Source organism: Nycticebus coucang, chromosome 10 (assembly GCF_027406575.1).
Source record: "Nycticebus coucang isolate mNycCou1 chromosome 10, mNycCou1.pri, whole genome shotgun sequence".
Classification (NCBI taxonomy): Eukaryota; Metazoa; Chordata; class Mammalia; order Primates; family Lorisidae; genus Nycticebus; species Nycticebus coucang.
Genome location: NC_069789.1, coordinates 107,456,759 through 107,481,163, shown reverse-complemented (window position 1 = coordinate 107,481,163; position 24,405 = coordinate 107,456,759). Strand labels below are relative to the sequence as shown.

Sequence of the window (24,405 nt, the reverse complement as noted above, 5' to 3'; positions counted from 1 at the left end):
AAGAGAATCACTTGAGTCCAAGAATTTGAGTAGATGCCTTCACCTCTTGCTGTGAGGTGCGACAAAGTGAGACTCTGTCTCAAAAAAAAATTTTTGTCATTCATAAGAGAAGGTAAAAATATAAATATTAAGAGGAGTGTGGAAGAAGTCAATTCTGATCTTCGTGGATGCCTTTGAGGAGTTCAAGGTTCAGTGGAGGAAGTAACTGTAGATGTGCTGGAAACAGCAAGAGAACTAGACTTAAAAGTAGAACATAAAGATGTGAAACTTGAATGGATAAGAAAGTGCTTCTGCTGCTTGAGCAAAGAAAGCAGTTTGGTCAGTTGGAATCTATCCCTGGTGAAGATACATGAATATTTTTGAAATGACAACAAAGAATTTAGACTGCTGCATAAACTTAGTTGATAAAGCTGCAGCAAAGTTTGAGAGGGTAACTACCATTTTGAAGTTTTACTGCAGGCCAGATGCTGTCAAACAGCACCACATGCTACAGAAAAATCTTTTGTGAAAGGGAGAGTGAATTGATTCCACAAACTTCGCTGTTTTCTTATTGTAAGAAACTGCCAGAGGCACCCCAATTTTCAACAGCATCACCCTGATCAGTCAGCAGCCATCAACATCAAAGCAGGAAAAAGACTATAACTCACTTAAGGCTCAGATGAGCATTGTAATTTCTTAGCAATAAAGTATTTTTTTCTTTATTGGAGACAGGGTCTCACTGGTGTGCAGTGGTGTAGTCCTAGCTTACTGCAGCCTAAAACTCCTGGGTTCAAGCAATTCTCCCCCCTCAGACTTTTCTAGTAGTTTGCACTACAGATGTAAGCCACTGTGCCCACAATAAATTTTTTTTTTCTTTCTTTTTTTTTTTTTATTGTTGGGGATTCATTGCGGGTACAATAAGCCAGGTTACACTGATTGCAATTGTTAGGTAAAGTCCCTCTTGCAATCATGTAATAAATTTTATTTAATTAATGTGTGTACATTGTTTTTTATAAGACACAATGCTATTGTGCACTTAATAGACTACAGTATAGCATAAATATAACTTTTACTTGGAAGACAGTAGCTTCATTTTAAGATCTTTTCCATACTGAACTCTCAGACAAGACTGAGAGTTTCTGTCTTCCAACCAACCAAACTCCATGTGTCTTCTTTTGTTCTTCGTGCACAGGTTGTCCTCTGTCCCAGCCAGAGTCAATCTGCAAGGTGGAGCACAGCGAGGACTTACCAGCAGTGGAGGAAGATCTGTCCCAAACCTTCTGTGCAGGTAGGAGCCAGCAGCTGGGAAGGTTGGAGTGATAATAGGTTGTAAACAGAGAGATGAACACTGCCTCTGAATTTTGTAGTAATCTTCCTGTTGTGGCCTGTCTAGGGGCTCATCCACAGAACCATTTAACCTGTGTTCTCTCTGCCCTCCACCCTGCTCAGCCCCATCACACTCTTCACAGCTTCTGCATAAGTTCAGGATCTTGGCCCTAACTGCTTGGGTTTTAAAAGCAGCTTTAACATAAAACATCTTGTGACCCTGGGGAAGCTGCATGATCTTGGCCTTTGTATGTAAGTTAAGCCATGTTAAATCTAACTGTTCTAACACGCATACTCCAGAATTTTGGTGTTTTGGAATATGGAAACTGTTTTGGTAGCAGTGACTTCTATGCTACATTGTTATTCACAGACCTGGGTGCCTTCTGTCATCAGCATGAGGTGCTAAGGCTTCCCTGGTATCCCTGGCTGGTAGCAGGGAAGCGAGAGAAGGGAATATAGTGCACCCACTTCCACACACATTACTTCCCTTCACATTCCAGTGATAAGACTTTTGTCACACTTGGGTGCATGGGGCTGGAAATGTGGATGCCCAAGGAGAAGAGGAAATGGTTTGATGAACATCTGCTCAGTCCACTGTGCTCAGTCTGTTTCTAAAGAATTGTAGTAATAATATTTTATTTGTCATCTTGTTTGAAGATGCATAGATTATACATGAATCTGTTCTGATCCAGTTTGAGTAGCCAGTAAAAGTAAGCTATAACATGGCTAAGCCGTGATATTAGCCATAATGATGATATAGCTCATGTTTCCTCTGCACTCTGAGGAACAAGGCCTTTCTAAGGACAGCTGACCTTTGATCAGTGTGGGTTTGTATTGTACAGGTTCACTATAAGTGGGTTTTCAATAAATATATTGGAAAATGTTTTGGAGATTTGCAATAATTTGAAAAACTTGCAGATGACCTATATAGTCTAGAAATATTGAAAAAATTAAGGGAAAGGTATGTCATGAATGCACAGGTTGTATGTAGACACTAGTCTATATGTTATCATTTACTACCACAAAATATATAAAAATTTATTATAAAAAGGTAAAATGTATCAAAACTTTAGATACACTTTAGATAAAGTGTATGATGCACTTTAGAGAGAAATTTACGTAATCATAGATGTAGTGTTAAGTCGTAGCTGTGTAAATTAACTGTAGTACATATTGTTCTACTGTAATAATTAGCATTGAACTGAAGGTGCAGCACAAACTTTTCAGATTTTCTTTTTTTTTGGAGACAGTCTCACTTTGTTGCCCTCTGTAGAGTGCTGTGGCATCATAGCTCATAGCAACCTCAAACTATTGGGCTCAAGCCATTCTCTTGCCTCCCAAGTAGCTGGACTACAGGTGCCTGTCACAGTGCCCCGCTATTTTTAGAGACGCTCTTGCTCAGGCTGGTCTGGAACCTGTGAGCTCAAGCAGTCCACCTGCCTCGGCCTCCCAGAGTGCTGGGATTACAGATGTTAGCCACCATGCCTGGCCTTTTTCAGATTTTCTTGAGCTTGAGTAACTGGCCTTTTTGGATTCTCTTTCCTATTTCTAGATTTACCATTCCTTTCTTACCTTGACATTTACTTGAATGTTGACTTGATTAGGTATCTCTCAGCCCATTCTTACTTATTACTCTTAAATACTCTCTAAGGTTAATCCACACCTTCTTACATGCACTTTCAAGTAGGTTCCCAGGTGTCTATTCTTTGAGTAGCCAATAATAAAAAACGGTAGCTAATATGCGTTGGCTTCTTACTCAGTGCCTGGCTCTGTGCTGAGCACAGATATACAGTGTTTCACTTCATCTTCACTATAGTTTTATCAGGCAGGCACTATGTTTAGCTTTGTTTTCTTAGAAGATTGCATGGGGTTTTATAATATCTTTTTTTTTTTTGCAGTTTTTGGCTGGGGCTGGTCTGAACCCGCCACCTCTGGTATATGGGGCCAGTGCCCTTACTACTTGAGCCACAGGTGCTGCCCAGAGTTTTATGACATCTGAGTGGCTTACTAAGTGCTACAAAAACAGCTAATATTGAATTCTGCTGGAACTATGATTTTTGTTGTCTTAAACCATTGTACTCATGCAGCCTCTAACTTTTAAGTATAAATCTTAGCTCATGATACATTCTCATCATGAATTAATACATTTATTAAATTATTTGCTCATGTCTTAATGCCCTCACCTAACTCAAGAATGAGAACTTTACTCAAACTCTACTGTCTTAGTCAGTTTTGGTCATTGTAGCAACTGTACTATACCCTGGGTGACTTAAGGACAAATACTTATTTCTTACAGTTCTCAAGGCTGGGAAGTCTAAGATCATGGTACTGGCAGATACAGTGCCTGTTGAGAGCTGCTTCTTGGTTTGCAGATGGCCATCTTTCCACTGTATTCTCACACGGACATTACTGATAAAACCTGTTGGGGTTGTATATGAATGTATATATTGATTTCAGTATAATTGATAATTTTACATTATTAAGTCTAAAGTTTTATAATTTTCTCCATCGAATGGTATCTCTTTCTAGTCTTTTTTCATGCTGTTGTTTCTAAGGGTCATACTGAAATTATAGATCAGTTTTGGGAGAATTGATGACTATATTCTTCATTCAATGTAGATCTTTATTGTCTTTAAGTTTTATACTTGTCCTTTTTTTTTTTTTTAAAGACAGAATCTCTTTTTTTCACCCTCGGTAGAGTACTGTGGCGTCACAGCTCACAGCAACCTTCAGCTCCTGGGATTAGGCGATTCTCCTGACTCAGCCTCCGGAGTAGCTGGGACTTACAGGCACCTGCCACAATACCTGGCCATTTTTTGGTTGCAGTTTGGCCAGGGCCGGGCTCGAACCTGCCATCCTTTGTACATGGGGCCAGTGTCCTAGTCACTGAGCCACAGGTGCTACCCTTTTTTTTTTTCTTTAGAGACAGAGTTTCACTTTGTCACCCTCGGTAGAGGCTGTGGCATCACAGCTCACAGCAACCTCCAAATCCTGGGCTTAGTCAATTCTCTTGCCTCAGCCTCCCGAGTAGCTGGGACTACAGGTGCCTGCCACAACGCCCGGCTATTTTTTTGTTGCAGTTTGGCTGGGGCTGGGTTTGAACCCACCACCCTTGGTATATGGGGCTGGTGCCCTACTCACTGAGCCACAGGCGCTGCCCAAAAAAATCTTTCTTTTTTTTTTTTGCAGTTTTTGGCCAGGGCTGGGTTTTAACCCATCACCTCTGGCATATGGGGTCGGCACCCTACTCCTTTGAGCCACAGGAACCACCCCCCCCACTTTTTTTTCTTAAGACAGTCTCGGGCAGCATCTGTGGCTCAGTGAGTAGGGCACCGGCCCCATATACTGAGGGTGGCGGGTTCAAACCTGGCCCTGGCCAAATTGCAACAAAAAAATAACGGGGGGGCAGTTGTGGTGAGTGCCTGTAGTTCCAGCTACTCCGGAGGCTGAGGCAAGAGAATCATCTAACCTAGTAGTTGGACGTTACTGTGAGCAGTGTGATGCCCTGGCACTCTACGGAGGGTGATAAAGTAAAACTCTGTCTCTAGAAAAAAAAAACAATAGAATAAAAAGAAAGGAAAAAAAAGTCAGAGTCTCAGTATGTTGCCCTCAGTAGAGTGCTATGGCGTCACAGCTCACAGCAACCTTTTGCGCTTAAGTGATTCTCTTGCCTCAGCCTCCCAGGTAGCTGGGACTACAGGCACTGGCCCCAACGCCTGGCTATTTTTTTTTTTTTTTTTTTAGACAGAGTGTCATTATGTTGCCCTCGGTAGAGTGCTATGGCGTCACAGCTTACTGCAACCTCAAAGTCTTGGGCTTAAGGGATTCTCTTGCCGCAGCCTCCCGAGTAGCTGGGATTACTGGTGCCCCCCACAAAGCCTGCCTATTTTTTGTTGTAGTTGTCATTGTTTAGCTGGCCCAGGCTGGGTTCAAATCCACCAACTTTGGTGTATGTGGCTGGCGCCGTAACCACTGTGCTACAGGCAGGTAACCCACTGTGGTGCAGGCACTGGCTATTTTTGTTGTTGTCGGTATACTTGTCATTGTTGTTTGGCAGGCCTGGGCTGGATTTGAACCCACTACCTCCTGTGTATGTGCCTGCTGCCCTGGCTTCTGAGCTGAATCAGTTTTCTTCTTTATTGTTAGTCATTCACTTATCTATGCCTCTGGTACAGTGGGCTTAACAAGTCTATTCAGATCCTGTTCACCTTGTGTCTTGGGAGTGACTGTGTTTGTTGTCAGCTGTCCCCAAAGCAGAATCTTGGGCATGAGCTTCCTTTCTGCCCTCACCTGTCTTGTATCCTCACCAACCATCTCTCATGGGCTACATCCTCTCACTGTATTCTCTGAAGACTTTGCCTTTGTACATTTATTTCCTAAGGCTGAAGCTTCCCTTCCAACTTCTCTAGATGGCAGCTGCACTTCTCCTTTAGGATTCAGCTCATGAGGCACAGCCTCTGGGAACTGTGGCTAACCTTTTCATTTTTCCCATCTTGGCTGCATTAGGTGCTCATTCCCTAGTCTCCCTAGTACCTTGATATGTTCTTGCTTTGAGTAAATTCGTCACACACAGTGGCATTCTTATTCTGTTCACCTAGCCCAGTCTTGACTGTGAGCATGGCTCTGTATTCCAGACAGTCTGTCCTCTGTCCCAGCCTCTTCCTCTGGGTTTCCCTTTAAATGTATCAAGAGTTCAAGCACCAAAGATAAATTGCAAACCTGGATTTTTGGGATTGCAAAACATAGCAATTTTCAAGTAATCACTATTTTAATCTTTTCTTTTTTAGCAAATAATGGAGGTTTTATTGAGAAAGAGAGATTTACAGAGTAAGAGCTAGCTATAGGCTTATAGAGCAAGATATATTCACCATAGACAGCAAACTGGCCTCCATTGTCATAACAAGGAAAAGGCAAAGAGGCCCATCTTATTCTCACTGAAATGGGGATTTCATTTCTTCCATGTGCCCATCCCTAATAAGCCCTTTTGTTGTATTTCCTTCAGGTGATAGCTCCAAACCCATGACCTCAGAGCATGCTCTTCTTTACCTGGACGTGCCTGAGGATTTCTCACTCCAAGAACAACTGACACAGGGAACCTCATGGGACCCCCAGCTGGGAGAAGCCCAGGATGGGTCACCTGAAATGCAGGAAGTCCACTGGAGACCAGAAATGGACCCAGAGAGAGAGAAGCTGCCTTGGAAAATGAGCCCCGAGCATGATGTTTTACAAACAGATAATGGTTTATGTTCAATGATTATACAGGAACAAGTCTCTCCAGAAGGTGGTCTCTGGGTATGTGACTCCTGTGGAGCAGTTTCATATCCCCTGATTCATGAAGGGGAAAATTCCTATAAATGTGAGGAATGTGGGAATGAGTTTAACAAAAATTGGCTCCTTTTTCAACATGAGCAGATTCACATTCGTGTGAAGCCCTATGATTGCACAGAATGTGGGAAAGCCTTTAGTAAGAGCAAACACCTCCTTCAGCACCACATCATCCATACAGGGGAGAAGCCCTACCGGTGCCTGGAGTGTGGGAAGAACTTCAATCGCAGGTCTCACCTTACACGACACCAGCAAATTCACTCTGGAGAGAAGCCTTTTGAATGTAGTGAGTGTGCAAAGGCCTTCAACCGCAGGTCACACCTTACACGGCATCTGCGGATTCATAGTGGAGAGAAGCCTTATGTGTGCAATGATTGTGGAAGGGCCTTTACCTACCGCTCCAATTTTGTCTTGCATAGCAGGATCCACACTGGAAAAAAACCCTTTGAGTGCAGTGAATGTGGGAAAGGTTTTTGTGAGAGCACAGATCTCATTCAACACTATGTCATCCACACTGGAGAGAAGCCCTATAAGTGCATGGAGTGTGGGAAGTCCTTCAACTGCAGGTCACACCTCAGGCAGCACCAGAGGATTCACACTGGGGAGAAGCCTTATGTGTGCAATGAATGTGGAAGGGCCTTCACCCACTACTCCACTTTTATCCTGCATATAAGGGCCCATACTGGAGAAAAACCTTTTGATTGCAAAGTATGTGGAAAAGCCTTTAGCATTGGGAAAGATCTTATTCGCCACTTCAGCATCCACACTGGAGAGAAGCCTTATGAGTGCCTAGAGTGTGGAAAGGCCTTCACCCGCATGTCAGGCCTTAGGAGGCACCAGCGGGTTCATACTGGAGAGAAGCCTTATCAATGCATCGAGTGTGGGAAAGCCTTTTGTCGGAGCACAAACCTTATTCGACACTTTAGCATCCACACTGGAGAGAAACCATATGAGTGTGTGGATTGTGGGAAAGCCTTCAACCGCAGGTCACCCCTTGCAAGGCATCAGCGCATTCACAATGGAGAAAAGCCCTATCAACGCATCAAGAGTCAGAAAGTTTCTTGCCAGAGTGAAAACCTCATTCAACACTCCATCATTCATACTGAAAGTAGCCCTATGAGTGCAGTGAAAGTGGAACAGCCTTCAGAGGAAGCTCATTCCTCACTCTGCATTGAAGGGTGCATGCTGGATGAAACCCTACCAGTGTAACAGACATGGGAAGACCTTCTACAAGTGTGCAAACTTCAATCAACATCCAAAAACTCTGTTAGGGAAATATTTTTTAGTATAACTATTGAAGAAAATCTGTGGTGAAAGGAAACTACTTACTCAACATCTGGCCATTCATACTGAAGAGAAACTTCTGAAGTGCTATTTTTATGGAAAACCTGTTGGAAATCCTCATTTGCCATCTAAAGAATCATATTAGAAATTGACTCAGCCTAGAGTCTTATGTGTCTGAGAATTCACCTTTGAGAGAGATCTAGACCTTTGGCAGCCATAGTTGGAACTGTCCATAATGCTAACTCCAAAATTGCCACAGCACAGCCAGATGCAGTGTGTCATACCTGTAATACTAGCATCTTGGGAGGCTGTGCCAAGAGGATAGCTTGAGGCCAGGAGTTCAAGACAAGCCTGGGCAACATAGTGAGACTCTCTCTCTACAATAAATAAGGAATATTAGCCAAGTACAGTGGCATGTGCCTATAGTCCCAGCTACTTGAGATGCTGAAGCAGGAGGAGTTCTAGGCTGCCCTGAGCTGGGATCATACCACTGCACTATATCCTGTGTGAGAGAATAAGACCCTGTCTCAAAAGAAAATTGTCACAGCACAAAAACAGGCTTTTTCTAAACTTACACATAGGAAAACATTCAGCCACATCTTCTTAAGTTACAGTGAAATGTTATCTCAGGTATACTTTTTAAAAAAAGAGGAGGAGACACAGAAAAGAAAGAAATGGGAACACAGCTTCTTTCAGACTTTCCTGACAAGCCTGTGGCAATTTGTCATTTTTTATTTTATTTGAGGAGAGAGAAATGTTTTTTGGAAACAAAAGGGCCTTGTCCTCTATTTTTCCCTGTATACATTCACTGCTGTCCAGTTTTGGTACAGTTTGACAAATGAGGTTACTTTTGAAAACGCTTTGTGAAAACCTGCTTTGTTCCACAGCATTGTGTCTATCCTTGAGAAGCAGGAGCATAAGTCTGTATGAGAAATAGGGAGGCTTGTGTTATAAAATATCTTTAAGGAGATAGGATGTACATATGAATGGACATAATTTAAGTGTAACTACCAATCACACTTAGGACTGATTTTTAAAAAACAAATTGTTTCTCCCTGTGTCTTTAACCACTCAGTACGTAATAGTTTTTCTTGTTCTTGATTTACTTGTTTATTTCCTTTTCTTTATTCTTCTTTGTGATTGGGTAGTATAACTGTACATAGTATAACTCAGGGGAGCCCTAATTCTTCCCTCTGATTGTGGTTCTCAACTTCTTTATTCCTCTCCTGAGTGACTTTTCCAAGTCTATCTGAACAATTTTCTAGAGGTCACATTATAGCCAAAACAAAACATACAGCTAAATTAAGTTAAATATTATGATAAACTCAAGCAAAACAGAGAAGGAATCTCTTGTAAAAGATTGTGTGATGACTGACTATAAAGGGACTGGAATTTTAACAGATGACCTTGCCTGTGTATGTGCAGGGAGGCGTGAGTATAATAATTACCACCAGGGACTTAGTCCCCATTACATGTATAATCACTAATACCTTTAGTCAGGATAATTTAAAACTCCTTTGGTATTCCACTTTTTTGTTTTTTTTTTTTTTTGCTTTCATTTTATTTTTAATTGGCACATCATAATTGTGTACATTTATGGGGATATAGTGGGATATTTTGATACACGTATATAGTGAATAATGATTAAATAAGGGCAATTAGCATTTGATCACCTCAAACATTTCTTTGTGTTGGTACATTCAAAATTTGCTATTGTAGCTCTTTAAGAAAAGTTAATAAGTTATTGTTAATTATATTCAACCTACAATACTAGAGAACACTAGAACTTTTCCCTCCTATCTAGCTGCATTTTTTTCTTTATTCTATCTGCTGCACAGTTGTAGTTTTGTATTCATTAACCAACTTCTCCTTATCCCCTCTTCTTGCTGTCCTTTTCAGCTTGTGGTAACCATTGTTCTAGTTTCTACTTCTTTTCGCTTCTACATATGAGCAGGAGCATGTGCTATTTATCTTTTCATGCCTGGCTTATTTCGCTTAACATAATGGCCTCCGAGGTTCTCCATGTTGCTATGAATGATGTGATTTCATTCTTTTGCATGACTGTTTATATATGTTACATTTTCTTTATCAATCTGTTGATAGACACTTAGGTTGATACCATATCTAGGCTATCGTGAAGAGTGCTACAATAAAATGGTATTGTAGATATCTCTTCAATATACTGATTTCCTTTCTTTTGGCTGTATACCCAGTAGTGGGATTGCTGGGTCATGTGATTCTATTTTTAGTAGTTTTTTGTTTGTTTGTTTTTTGAAATGGGGTCTCATTGTGCTGCCCAGGCTAGTCTCAAACTCCTAGGTTCAAGTGATTCTCCTACCTGATCCTTCTGAGTAGCTAGGACTATAAGCACATGCTGTGCTCAGCTCAGTTTTTAGGTTTTTGAGGAATATCCATACTGTTTCCATAATGGTTATACTAATTTACATTACCACCAACAATGTATAAAAAGTTTCCTTTTTTACATTCTCACCAGCATTTGTTATTTTTTGTCTTTTTTTTTTTACAGTTTTTGGCCAGAACTAGGTTTGAACCCACCACCTCTGGCATATGGGGCCAGCGCCCTACTCCTTTGAGCCACAAGCGCTGCCCTATTTTTTGTCTTTTTGATAATAGCCCTTATAACTGGGTGAGATATTTCTTTTCTGATTTGCATTTCTCTAATGATTATGATGTTGAATTTTTTTTTTTTTTTTTTTTTTACATATCTTTGGCCATTTGTATGTCTCATTTGGTTTTTTGTTTTGTTTTTTTGAGACAGGGTCTCATTTTGTCACCTGGGCTGGAGTGTGTTGGCATGATCATGGCTCACTACAGCCTCTGCTTGGGTGAGGTGATCCTCCTTCCTCAGCCTCCTGTGTGGCTAGAATTATAGATGTGCTCCATGCTCCATTGCATCTGGCTATGTTTTTTTGTTTGTTTGTTTTGTTTTTTAGTGACAGGGTCTTGCTTTGTTGCCCAGCCTTCTTTCCAACTCCTGGGCTCAAGTGGTCTTCCTGCCTTGGCCTCACAAAGTGCTGGATTACTGGCATGAACTACCATGCTTGGCCTGTATATCTCCTTTTTAGTGATGTCTTGTTCAGCTCATTTGTCCATTTAAAAACCAGATTAGTGGGTGTTTGGAATTTTTTTCTGTTGTTTGAGTTCTTGAGTTCTCGAGATTAATTCCTTTGTCAGATGAATGGTTTGCAAGTATTTTCTCCCATTCTGCTGCCTTTCTCTTCACTCTGTTGTTTTCCTTTGCCATGCAGAAGTTTTTTAGTTTGATATAATTTTGCTTATTTTTACTTTGATTGCTTGTGCTTTTGAGGTCTTCATAAAATCTTTGCCCAGACTAATGTCCTGAAGCATTTCCCTTTTGTTTTCTTTTTAGATATAAGTCTTTAATCCTTTTTGATATGATTTTTGTATCAAAAAAAAAGAGAGATGGTGAGAGATAGAGGCCTAATTTCATTCTTCTGCACATGGATATTCTAGCACCATTTATTGAAGAGACTGTCCTTTCCTCAATGAGTATTATTTGTGCCTTTGTCATTACTCATTTGGCTATAAATAATGTGGGTTTATTTCTTGGTTCTCTGTTTTGTTGCATTGGTCTCTATGTTCATTTTTATGCCATTACCATGCTATTTTGTTTACTCTAGCTTTGTAGTATTGTGGTACCTCTCATTTTGAGGTCTGGTAGTGTGGTACCTCTCATTTTGTTCATTTTGCTCTGAATTACTTTGGATATTCACAGTTTCTTGTGATACCATGTGAATTTTAGGATCACTTTTTCTGTGAAGAATTCCATTGGTATTTTAACATTGAACCTGTAGATCACTTGGGCGGTATGTTAATTTTTACAATATTCTTGTAATTTATGAACATGAGGTTTCTTTGCTTTTTTTTTGTGCACCTTTCAATTTATCAGTGTTTTGTGATTTTCCTTGCAGAGGTCTTTCATTTGGTGAAATTTATCCTTAGCTATTTTATTTCCATTGTAGCTATTATAATTTGGATTGCTTTCTTTGGACTGATATCTTTTTCATCTACATTGTTCTTAGTGTCTAGAAATGATACTGATTTGGGGGCTGGGTGTGTTGGTGCACATCTGTAATCCCATTAGTCTGGGAGGCCAAAGTGGGTGGATTGCTTGAGCTCAGGAATTCAAGACCAGCCTAATCAAGAGTGAGACCCTGTCTCTCTTAAAAACAGAAAAACTAGCCGGGCATAGTGGCGCACGTCTGTAGTCCCAGCTACTTGGGAGGCTGAGGCAAGAGGATTGCTCAAGCCCAGGAGTTTGAGGTTGCTGTGAACTATGATGCCATGGCACTTTACTCAGGGCGACAGAGTGAGACTCTGTCTCAAAAAAATAGAAATGATACTGATTTTTGTATATCGATTTTGTATCCTACATCTTCACTGAATGATTATCAGTTCTCAGAGTTTTTTGGTATAGATTTTAGAGTTTTCACGTATATATGATGTTGTCTACATAACAGGGATGATTAGACAGCCTCCTTTTCAATTTGGATGCCCTTTATTTCTTTCCCTTACCTGTTTCCCCTGGCTGGGACTTCCAATACGATGTTTAGTAAAAAGGGTGAAAGTGGGCATCATTGTCTTGTTCCACATGTTAGAGAGAAAGCTTTTAGCTCTTACTTGTTCAATATGATGTTAGCTGTGGGCTTGTTATTTCCGGCCTTTATTAATATTGAAATACATTCCTTCTATTTGCAGTTTGTTGAGCATTTTTATCATGAAGTGATGTTAAATATTATCAAATGTTTTTTATGCATCTATGGCAGTGTTTTTCTACCTTTTTTATCTCATGGCACACTTGAACCTATGGTTAAATTTCTGCAGCCCACTTAAATTATGTTGATCAAAAAAAAAGTTTAAAAAAGAATATATATACTGTGCTTTGAACTTCTTTCAAAAATAATTTAATTAATGATCTTAAGAATTTTTCACAGCACACCTAAGATCCTCTCCTGGCACACTAGTTGAAAATCACTGATCTATGGAGATTATCATGGTTTTCACCTTTCATTCTATTCATGTGATGTATCATTTTGTTTTGTATATTTTGAATCATCCTTGTATCCCTGGGATGAGTCACTCTTGGTCACAATGAACATTCTTCTTGATGTATTACTGAATTCAGCTTATCAGTATTTTGTTGAGGAATTTTATATCTCCGTTCAGCAGTTTTGCTTTTATAGCCTGTGCCTTTGAGCAGTTTTTATATTGTATCCTTGTTTGGTGTTGGTGTCAGGGAAATGCTGGCGTGTAAAATGAGTTTGGAAGAATTCCCTGCTCTTAAATTTTCTTAGAGTTTGGGAAGAATTGGTATTTAGTTTTTAAATGTTTGGTAGAATTCCAGCAGCACAACTGACTTTTCACTAATAAGAGACTGCTTATTACTGATTCAGTCTTGTTACTCACAATGGGTCTGTTTGGGTTTTCTTATTATTTTTTTTTTTTTTAGGTTTTCTATTTCTTCTTTTTTAATCCCAGTGGATTGACACTAAAATTGTCACAAATTTATTCATTTCCTCTAAATTTTCCAACTTTTTAGTGTGGTGGTGTTCATAATAGTCTCCAATAACTTTGTATATTTGTTGGTGTCATTTGTAATGTCTCATTTTCCATTTCTGATTTTATTTGGATCTTTTTTCTTATTGTTTTTGTATAATGACTTTTCAAGTTTATCTTTTCAAGAACTTTTTTTTTGTTGTTGCAGTTCAGCTGGGGGCGGGTTTGAACCCGCCACCCTCGGTATATGGGGCCAGCGCCCTACTCACTGAGCCACAGCCACCGCCCTCAAAAACAACTTTTAACTGATCTTTTGGGTTTTTTGGACTCGGTTTTATTTGTTTTTGCTCTCCCGTATTATTTCTTTTCTTCCAATCTTAGATTTAATTTGCTCTTTCTTATTCCTTGAGAAGCATTGTTATGCTGTTTATGTGAAATCTTTCTGAGTTTTTTTTGTTTATTTTTTCTACTTTGTTGCCCTTGGTAGAGTGCAGTTGGCATCATAGCTCACAGCAACCTTACACTCTTAGGCTCAAGTGATTCTCTTGCCTTAGCCTCCCAAGTAGCTGGGACTTCAGGTGCCTGCCACAATGCCCAGCTATTTTTTAGAGTTGGGGTCTTGCTCTTGATCAGGCTGGTCTCAAACTCCTGAACTCAGGCAGTCTACCTGCCTTGGCCTCCTAAAGTGGTAAGATTACAGGTGTGAGCCATTGTGCCAGGCCCTGTTTTTTGATGTAGGCCTTATTGCTATAAACTTCCCTCATAGAACTGCTTTTCCTGAATTCCATAGGTTGATATGTTGTGTTTCTATTTTCATTTGTTTCAAAAAGCTTTTGATGGCCAGGTGCCTATAATCCTAGCACTCTGGGAGGCTGAAGTGGGTGGATTGCCTGCGCTTGCAGGTTTGAGACCATCCTGAGCCAGAGTGAGACCTCATGTCTAAAAATAGCTGAGTGTTGTGGCCTGGCTTCCCAGCTACTTGGGAGGCTGAGGCAAGAGAATTGCTTGAGCCCAAGAGTTTGAGGTTGCTGTGAGCTGTGACAGTACAGCTTTCTATCAAGGATGACTAAGTGAGACTCTGTCTCCAAAAACAAAGCTTTTGAGTTTCCTTCTTAATTTCTTCATTGACCCATTGGGCATTTAAAAGTATGTTGTTTAATTTCCATATCTGTACAGTTTCAAAAGTTCCTCTTACTAATGATTTCTAGTTTTATTACAATGTGGTCAGAAAAGGTACTCCCCCCCACCCCCCACGGAGACAGAGTCTCAAGTTGTCGCCCTGGTTAGAGTGCCTTGGCATCATAGCTCATAGCAACCTCAAACTCTTGAGCTCAAGCGATCCTCTTGCCTCAGATTTTCTATTTTTGGTAGAGACAGGGTCTTGCTTTTGCTCAGACTGGTCTTGAACTCGTGAGCTCAAGTGATCTACCCACCTCAGCCTCCCAGAATGCTAGGATTATAGGCGTTAGCTACTGTGCCCGGTCAGAAAAGGTACTTTATATGTATTTTTTTCTTATAAATTTGTGGAGATTTATTTTGTTGTTTAACATGTGGCCTATGCTGGAGAATGTTTAATGTGTTTACGAAAAGAATGTGATTCTGCAGCTTGTAGATGAAAAGATCTATAAATGTCTTCTAAGTCCCTTTCATCTGAAGTGTCATTTAAATTCACTGTTTCTGTGTTGATTGTTTTGTCTATATGATCTGTCCGATGCTGAAAGTGGAGTGTTGTCCTCAACTATGATTGTATCGACGTCTGTCTCTCCCATTAGATCTAATAATATTTGCCTTGTATAGCTGAGTACTCTGGTGTTGGGTGCATATATATTTGCAATTGTCATATCCTCTTGCTGATTTCATCTCCTATTAGTTTGTCTTAAACTCTCTTTTATCTGATATAAATCTAACTACATCTACTTTTGGTTTCTAGCTGTCTGGAAAATCTTCCATTCCCAGTTTCTTGTATGCAGCATAAAGTTGGGTCATTTTTACAATCTATTCAAATAGTTATATCTTTTAAGAAGGAGGTTTAATTTGTTTGCCTCTAGATTATTATTGATAGATGAGGACTTACTCCTGTCATTTTGTTAATTGTGTTCCGGATGTTTTGTATTTCCTTTGTTCCTTTCTTCCTCTTACTGTTTATCATTGTGTTTTGGTGGTTTTCTGTAGTGATAAGATTTGATTCTTTTACATAAAAGAATGTAAAGAATTTTATTCTTTTACATAAAAGAATGCCTATCCTACTAGTGAATTTTATAATTTTTCATGTTTTCATAATGGTGATTATCTTCTTTTCATTTCCAGGTATAAGACTCCGTTTAGCATTTCTTATAAGGCGGTCTAGTTATGATTAATTCCCTTAGTGTTTGCTTGTGTGGGAAAGACTTTTTCCATCATTTTCAAAGGATAACTTTTCTGGGTGTAGTATCCTTGACTGATTTTTTTTTTTTCTTTTAGCTCTTTGGATATATTGTCTCATTCTCTGCTGGCCTGTATAGTTTCTGCTGAGATATCTGCTATTTGTACCATGTATAACGGGGTTCCCTTATTTGTGATTTCATATTTTTTCTTACTGTTTTTAGAGTTCTCTCTTTGACTTTATCAGTTTGACTGTGTGTCCTGGAGATGACCTTTGGGGTTGAATTTATTTGGGGGCTTTGAATCTTCCTGTGCCCAAATATCCATATCTCTCCCAAGACTTGGGAAGTTTTCAGCTTCTTTGCCTTTTCCCATCTCTTCACCTTCTGGAACTCTGGTAGTAAAAAAAGAAAAAAAAAATTCTTTAATGGTATCTCATAAATCTTATAGGCTTACTTTACCTTTACCATTCAGATTTGTTCTTCTGCTTGAGCAAGTCTGCAGTGAAGCTCTCTATTGTATTTTTTATTTCATCATTGAATTCTTCAGCTGCAGAATTTATTTGGTTGTTGTAATGATACCTCTTTGTTAAATTTCTCATTCATATTGTGAATGATACTCCTAATTTTGTTGACTTATCTATCAGTACTTTCTTGTTATCTAACTGAATTTCCTTAAGATTATTATTTTGAATTCATTTTCTGGCAATTTATAGACATCCCTTTCATTGTGTTCTGTTAATAGGGAGTTATTGTTCCTTTGATCATGTCACATTTACTTTTTCATATGCCTTGTGTCCCTGCATTGATGTCTGCGAATCTTATAGAAAAATAGCTTCTTCCATCCTTTCCAGATCACTTTATTTTTTATTTTTATTTTTTTGAGACAGAGCCTCCAGCTGTTGCCCCGGGTAGACTGCCATGGCATTACAGCTCACAGCAACCTCAAACTCCTGGGCTCAAGAGATTCTCCTGCCTCTGCCTCCCAAGTAGCTGGGACTACAGGTGCCCATCACAATGCCCAGCTGTCTTTTTTTTTTTTTTTTTTGGTTGCAGCCATCATTGTTGCTTGGCGGGCTTGGGCTAGATTTGAACCCACCAGCTCAGGTGTATGTGGCTGGCGCCTTAGCCACTTGAGCCACAGGCACTGAACCCAGAATCCCTTTCATAGGGAAATTTTCAGCAGGTTGGGTCTTACTGTGTCAGTTGAGAAGGGACTGTTTCTGGATTGGTATAGTGGTAAGATCTATGTTCTATAGTGACGGTTTCTGGATTGGTACAATGGTAAGATCTATGTTCAGCTTCATCAGCTGCATTCAACATTGGCAATAACTGCAGATTCCTCAGTAGCCTAGGATGTAGAAGTTTGTTGCAAAAGTGGCATAGGTTTTTAGGGTCTTTGGTGGCCAGGGCTTTCTGGAGCCCTTTTCTTCTTATTTTCCTCACAATGGTGATACTTAGCCAAGAAGGTACTTCTTGATGTCACGTTTGATATGGCCTACAAGCAGCTGCAGTTGCTCTGGGTTCCAGGTACAGGTACTCAGGGCAGCTGTCAGGCCAGGCTTCTAGGCTTAGTGTCTCATGAACCTACGTGGCATCTGGGTCTTAGGGTGTAGGTTTGCTCTCAATGGCAGAATTACATGTAGGTTGCCTACAGAGCCAGCATCTGTGACTGTGATGTACCCCCTAGCAGCGTGGGCCCAAGCAGCTGGGTTGTAGCTTTGATTCTACCTGTGGGAGGCAGGACACAGCACTGGCCCATGTCTGGGGAACAAGGGTACATTGGAGTTTTGGTCCCAGGGGCAGGGTACACTTTGGGAACCTTAGCTAATGGGACTTATTGGAGACTTGGATCCCAGGGGGTGAGGCACTGCATTGAGGTGAGTCTGTAGACCTTGGGATGTTGAGGATCTGTTGTATCCCAAACTCTATGAGGCCTGGTGCATCAGGAGAAAGTACCCCAGAATGGTAGAGCACAGCTATGTGGACTTTAGTGGGTAGGGAGCAGCACAGTGATAACTCCCTAGGGTGAAGAGTGTCTTTTGGGTTTTTTTTTTTTGAGACAGAGCCTTAAGCTGTCGCCGTGGGTAGAGTGCCGAGGCATCACAGCTCACAGCAACCTCTAACTCCTGGGCTTAAGTGATTCTCTTGCCTCAGCCTCCCAAGTAGCTGGGACTACAGGCACCCACCACAATACCCAGCTATTTTTTGGTTGTAGTTGTCATTGTTGTTTGGCATGCCTGGGCTGGATTTGAACCCGCCAGGTGTATGTGGCTGGTGCCTTAACCACTTGGGCTACAGGCGCTGAGTCAAGGGTGAAGAGTGATCCCAGCTCAGACTCTAGGGATCCAGGGAAGAGGGTACTAAGGTTGTTTGGCTGTCTCAGCTCAGCTCCTGCTCTGTTTCCCTGTGATGATGAGTACTGTGTCAGTTCATCTCTGGAATGCACTGCAGGTCAGCTTAGCCAAGGCTTCCCCACAGGTAATGTGCCTCTTGAGCACAGGCCTGGGGTGTGTGACTTCTTTGGTTGGCCCAGGCACCATTTCTCTGGGATGCAGGGTGCTGCTTCAGATAGGTATGGGGGTGCATGACTGCTCTGGATGGCCAAGACACTCTTACCTGGGAGACAGGGTACTGCTTCAGCTTAAGCAAGTGATGTTACCTGGGGAAACATCACTGCTCTGTGTGCCAAGTACTTTTTTCCCAGGAGGTAGGGTACCATTTTTATTCAGGTACAGAGGGGTTTGACTGTTCTGTGTGGTCAGTGCACCAATTCCCTGGGATGCCAGAATTGCTTTAGTTCTGACTGAGGGGACAGAACGCAGCACTAACTGGGAGAGGTTTTCAAAGCAGCTCTGCCAAAGCACTAATTCCTCAAGAGTCAGTATGTAACTTCAGCTGAGGCCACTGGGGTCAGGACACAACAGTGACTGAATTTGGCGGAGGAGCTCTGTCAATGCAGTATTTCCCCAAAAGTTAGTGTGCAGCATTGGTACAGACCACTAGAGGAAGGCACAGCCAGGACTGAGAGAAATGGTACAATTCTGCTAAAGCAGTTTCCCAGGAGGAAGTGGGCAGCTTCAGCTATAGTGTAAGGTGGCAGGGCACAATGTAGGATGGGCTGTTGAGGGGTAGGTGGTGTGGGAATGTTAGAACATCAGGTTAGGGTGGCTCTGTGATGGTGTAGCCTTGGGGATGAAGGAGTGCCATGGGCATCTGCCCCTGGAGCAAGACACACCCCAGCAGTAGTCCCAGTGCCAAGATAGCATAGCATAGTAGATTTGTGGGCTGCAGGGGGCAGACCATAGTGTCAGCTCCTTCTCTATGGGGAGTACAACTGTGGGGGCTTCCCTCAGCTGAGCTTACTACCTTTGAGAATTGCAGAAGACCCCTGTGGTGAAGGCTGTTGAGGAGGGCTGTGAGGATCCTGTTAATTACCTTTTCCTGTAGGGAGAAGTTCCTCCTGGTTTCTAGCTGATCCTGACTGGGGGATGGATTTGTGGGAGCCAGGTATTTTCTCCTATTCTCTATGTGGCTCTCGTGAGTTTCTGTGCTCACTAAGGTTTCAGTTACTCCTTTGATGTACACCAGTGTTTTCCTTCAGTTATTTTCATTAAAATGTAAGTGTTTATTTGTTGTTTGGTCTGTCTTTATGTATGGGCATATCTAGGGGCTACTAATTGGCTTTTTTGCTGACTTCTTGCTACAAATATATGGTTGCAAACATTTTAACTTGTCAGCTGTAAATAACGAGGAGTACAATTGTCATCATATGGTATGTATTATTCTTACCTGACATAACTATATAGGAAATTCCCAAATTATTTTCCAAAATGGCTATACCATTTTGTTTTCTCACCAACATTGCATGGGAGCTCCAGTTTCTTCACTTTTTCATTTTTCCAATTTAACAGGTATATAGAGGTATCTCATTGTGGGTTTAAATCGCATTGCTGAAATGAATAATATTGTTCGTCTTTTCATATGTTCATTTTCATTTGTCCAATTTTAAATTGTTTTTCTTAACATTGAATTGTAAGAATTCATTTTATTTTACTTTTTAAATATTCATAATACTAGTCCTTTGTCAGATACATGTTTTGGAAATTGTCTGTCTTTGGTTTATGTTCTTAGCAGTGTTTTCCAAAGAGTGGATATTTTAATTTTTATTTAATCCAAAATATTTTGTCTTTTATGTGTTTTTATTTTTTTTGTCCTAATTAGACTTTGCTTAACTCAGTGTTGCAAAGCTTTGAGTTGTTTTCTTATAGGTGTTTTATATTTCTAGTTCTTTCATGTGGTCTAAGACCCATTTTTGAATTCATGTTTTTATATGGTCTGAGGTAAAGGTTTCATATTAAAATTAAGTAGATACTTATTTTTCATTTCCAAGTAAGTCACACTGACGGCACAACCATTAGTATTGAGTGCTTTGTTATACTAAAATGCATGTACACAAAGGTTTAAAGCAATGTCATAATAACTAGAACTTTACATAATTCAAATGATAGCTATTTCTAAGATGTTTAAGCAAATTGTGAGAGTCATTAAATGGAAGAAAACTTAGCAATTAAAACTGCTGCTTTCATGCATTAAGATGGATGACATACTTGTACTGAGTCTACCTGCCCTGAGGGTGAGACAGGGAGGGCAGGAGGGGTAGAGGCAGATTCTGGTTAATGTTAATTAGAGATGAATAAAGACATGTCATCTAAAGTCACAAACTTGAAATCATGTCTATTCCATTCTCCACTTAGGGCTGAGGGCAGTTAGTCCCTCAGGTAATTAGTCCTAATGTTTCTAAGATTTGAATCTTTTGAACCATATTAATGCATCTTTTTTTTTTTTTTCTTTTGAGACAGAGTCTCAAGCTGTCGCTGTGGGTAGAGTGCTGTGGCATCGCAGCTCACAGCAACCTCAAACTCCTGGCCTTAAGCAATTCTCTTGCCTTAGCCTCCCAAGTAGCTGGGACTACAGGCACCTGCCACAACGCCCGGCTATTTTGTTGTTGTTGTTGCAGTTGTCATTGTTGTTTTAGCTGGCCCTGGCTGGGTTCAAACCTACAAGCCTCTGTGTATGTGGCTGGTGCCCTACCCACTGAGCTACTGTAGCTTTTTTTTTTTTTAAACAGAGTCTCTCTCTGTTGTCCAGGCTAGAGTACAGTAGGATCATCATAGCTTATTGCAACCTCAAACTCCTGGGTTCAAGCCATCCTATTGTCTCAGCCTTCTGAGTAGCTGAGACTACAGGCACTAGCTACAATGCCCAGATATTTTTTTTCTATTTTTAGTAAAGACAGGGTCTTGCTCTCGCAGGCTGGTCTCAAATTCATGAGCTCAAAAGATTGTCCCACCTCAGCCTCCCATAGTGCTGTGAGCTATCACACTCAGCCAATTAACGTATCTCTTAAGCAACATGCCAACCTACAGTTTAAGAAATTGTACCCCAGGCTCTGCACTAGCCACATACACCTGAGCTTGTGGGTTCAAATCCAGCCCGGGCCTGCCAAACAACAATGACAGCTGCAACCAAAAAATAGCCAGATGTGTGGCGGGCGCCTATAGTCCCAGCTACTTGGGAGGTGGAGGCAGGAGAATCACTTGAGCTCAGGAGTTGGAGGTTGCTGTGAGCTGTGATGCTACAGCACTCTACCCAGGGTGACAGCTTGAGGCTCTGTCTCAAAAAAAAAAAAGAAATTGTACGCTTGCACTGTGTATGGGTAGATAGACTAGTGGCGCGGGCATCTCACTGGAGAGATGCTGGCATATTGGAGACAGCATGACTACAATCTCTAACATAGAAAAGTTGTGTGATCTTTGAGTATGTATTTGTGTACTTCCCCTGAGAGGAGTGAGAACTCCTTAAGCAAGCCCAGAGACTCCTGTACATGTACCAATGATAAAATACTGGGGAGAGAACTTGTGACTACACTGGACAAGTCCCTGTTTTACTTACCTACTGATACATGGGACATTACCCCTAAAGTTTAGTCCCTCTGCACAGTAAAAATCCCTCTTAGCGTTCCTTAGTGTCTTTAGACATATTAAAGACAGAGTAAAGACATGATGTCTAGAGCGTTTCCTGCCATTTTGTGACCAGATAGTTAAAGCCAATACTCTGAACATAGTGTAGGAGATTGCAAAAAGCCTGGATCCTTCATGACATCTTTTCTTTTTTTTTTTTTGCAATTTGGCTGGGGACAGGTTTCAACCCACCACCCTCGGAATGTGGGACCGGTGCCCTACCCCCTGAGCCACAGGCGCCGGCCCCTTCATGACATCTTAAGGTATTAAATAAACTGAAAATTTTAGATTCCTATCTGAAGAATAATTAAAAACAAAATCTTGGTGTTTAATTTGTAATGAAGTCACTCTGACATGGTTTCCAATCAGGATTTTTTTTTTTTTTTTTGAGACAGAATCTCACTATGTCACTCTTGATAGAGTACTGTGGCATCACAGCTCACAGCAATCTGAAACTCTTGGACTTAAGTGATTCTTTTGCCTCAGCCTCCCAAGTAGCTGGGACTACAGGCACCTGCCCAAGGCCTGGCCATTTTTTTGTTGCAGTTGTTGTTTAGCTGGCTTGGGCCGGGTTCAAACTCACCAGCCTAGGGGCATGTGGCCAGCACCGTAACCACTGTGCTATGGATGCCGAGCCTACAGTAGGGATTTCAACGGTTCTAAAATATCTATACAGCTTTCGTCACCTGCACTGACACCGGACACTCTGGTCCTCTATGACACAATATAAAAACCTTAACTATAATGTCTGTTCTGTATCCTAAATCAAAACCATTTCATTTTATCCTAAGGATTCTCCACATGTGAAAAGGAGAATTATCTTTCTCTCTAAGCTGGGTAATTTTTTTTTTTGAGACAGAGTCTATGTTGCCCTTGGTAGAGTCCTATGGCATCATAGCTCACAGCAACCTCAAACTCCTGGCTCAAGTGGTCCGAGTCTCCCAAATAGCTGAGACTAAAGGCCCTTGCCACAACGCCCAGCTATTTTAAAAGACTGGGACTCACTGGGTGGTGCCTGTGGCTCAGTGAGTAGGGTGCCAGCCCCATATACCGAGGTGGTGGATTCAAACCCGGCCATGGCCAAAGTGCAACCACAAAAAAATAGCCAGGCGTTGTGGTGGGCGCCTGTAGTCCCAGCTACTCGGGAGGCTGAGGAAAGAGAATCATCTAAGCGCAAGAGCAGGAGGTTGCTGTGAGCTGTGATGCCATGACACTCTACTGAGGGTGACAAAGTGACACTCTGTCTCTAAAAACAAACAAAAAAAGGCTGGGACTCACTCTTCCTCAGGCTGGTCTCGAAATCCTGAGTTCAAGCAATCAGCCCATCTGGGCCTCCCAAAGTACTGGGATTACAGGCAGGAGCCACTGAGCTCAGCCTTGAGCTGGGCAAATTAATAATGCAAATTATCAATAACCGTGTTCTTCTAGTGCTAATTAAGCCACAGTTCTGACATAATTCTTTTATAGTACCATCTTCTAGGAAATTAACTCCAACTCCATTCCTTGACTCAAGGACTTGTTACCATGCTTTTCTCCACTTGAAAATTAAATATCTGGAGGGCATGTTCTGCATACCCTACTTACATTTTCATTCCTACATGTATCCTCACCTCACTGGAAGCTGGACTTTATTCTCTCACCTTCATAGTCATGGGACAAAGAAGAAAGAAATTACTGAAAAATACTATTAAGACTTTGCAGCTGGTGGCCCAGCGCCTGTAGCTCAAGTGGCTAAGGCACCAGCCACATATACCAGAGCTGGTGGGTTTGAAACCAGCCCAGGTCTGCCAAACAACACTGACAACTACAACCCCAAAATAGCCAGGCATTGTGGCAGTGCCTGTAATCCCAGTTACTTGGGAGGGTGAGGCAAGAGAAGTCGGCTTAAACCCAGGAGTTGGAGGTTGCTGTGAGCTGTGATGCGACGGCACTCTACCCAGAGTGACAGCTTGAGGCTCTGTCTCAAAAAAAAAAAATTTGCAGCTGAGCAAGTTGGCTCACACCTGTAATCCTACACTTTGGAGGATGGAGGAGGATGGATTGCTTGAGCTCAGGAGTTGGAAACCAGCCTCAGCAAAAGCCAGACCCCCAGACCCCTGTATCTTCTAAAAATAGAAAAACTAGTGGGGCACTGTGGTGGGTGCCTGTAGTCCCAGCTACTTGGGAGGCTGAGGTAAGAGGATGGCTTCAGCCCAAGAGTTTGAGGTTGCTGTGAGCTATGACACTACAGCACTCAACCCAGGGCAACTCTGTCTAAAAACAAAAAAAAAAAAAAGACCTCGCAAAATTGTCTATGGCATCACTTCTTGGCCTTATGCTTAAGATCAAGTATAGTATATTATATGTTATAGTGCGATTCCAACCATAAGACTTTGCTGGTTTCTTGTCTGCAGACACTTAATGTTGGATTGGTCCACGGTTCATCTTTTCCCCTTCACTTATTCATCTACTCTTACTTTTTTCATGGTGTCATCGAATATCTCGACTTTAAGTACCCGTGTAAGCTAACAACTCCCAAATTTACACATCCATCAGCTAAGTTCTTTGCCAGTTAAATAAATAAAAACAAA

At 41.3% G+C, this 24,405-nt stretch overlaps 1 protein-coding gene across 1 annotated transcript in view; it reads left to right on the top strand.

Annotated features, from left to right (window-relative positions):
* ZNF460 (zinc finger protein 460) overlaps positions 1-22,994 on the top strand; it is a 28,401-nt gene extending 5,407 nt beyond the window's left edge. The window contains exons 3-4 of the mRNA XM_053604407.1: positions 1,172-1,267; positions 6,308-22,994. Coding sequence (XP_053460382.1) covers positions 1,172-1,267; positions 6,308-7,839 — 1,628 coding nt within the window. The 3' untranslated portion in view covers positions 7,840-22,994. The remainder of the gene's footprint in view (positions 1-1,171; positions 1,268-6,307) is intronic.
* The last annotated feature ends 1,411 nt before the right edge of the window (positions 22,995-24,405 follow it).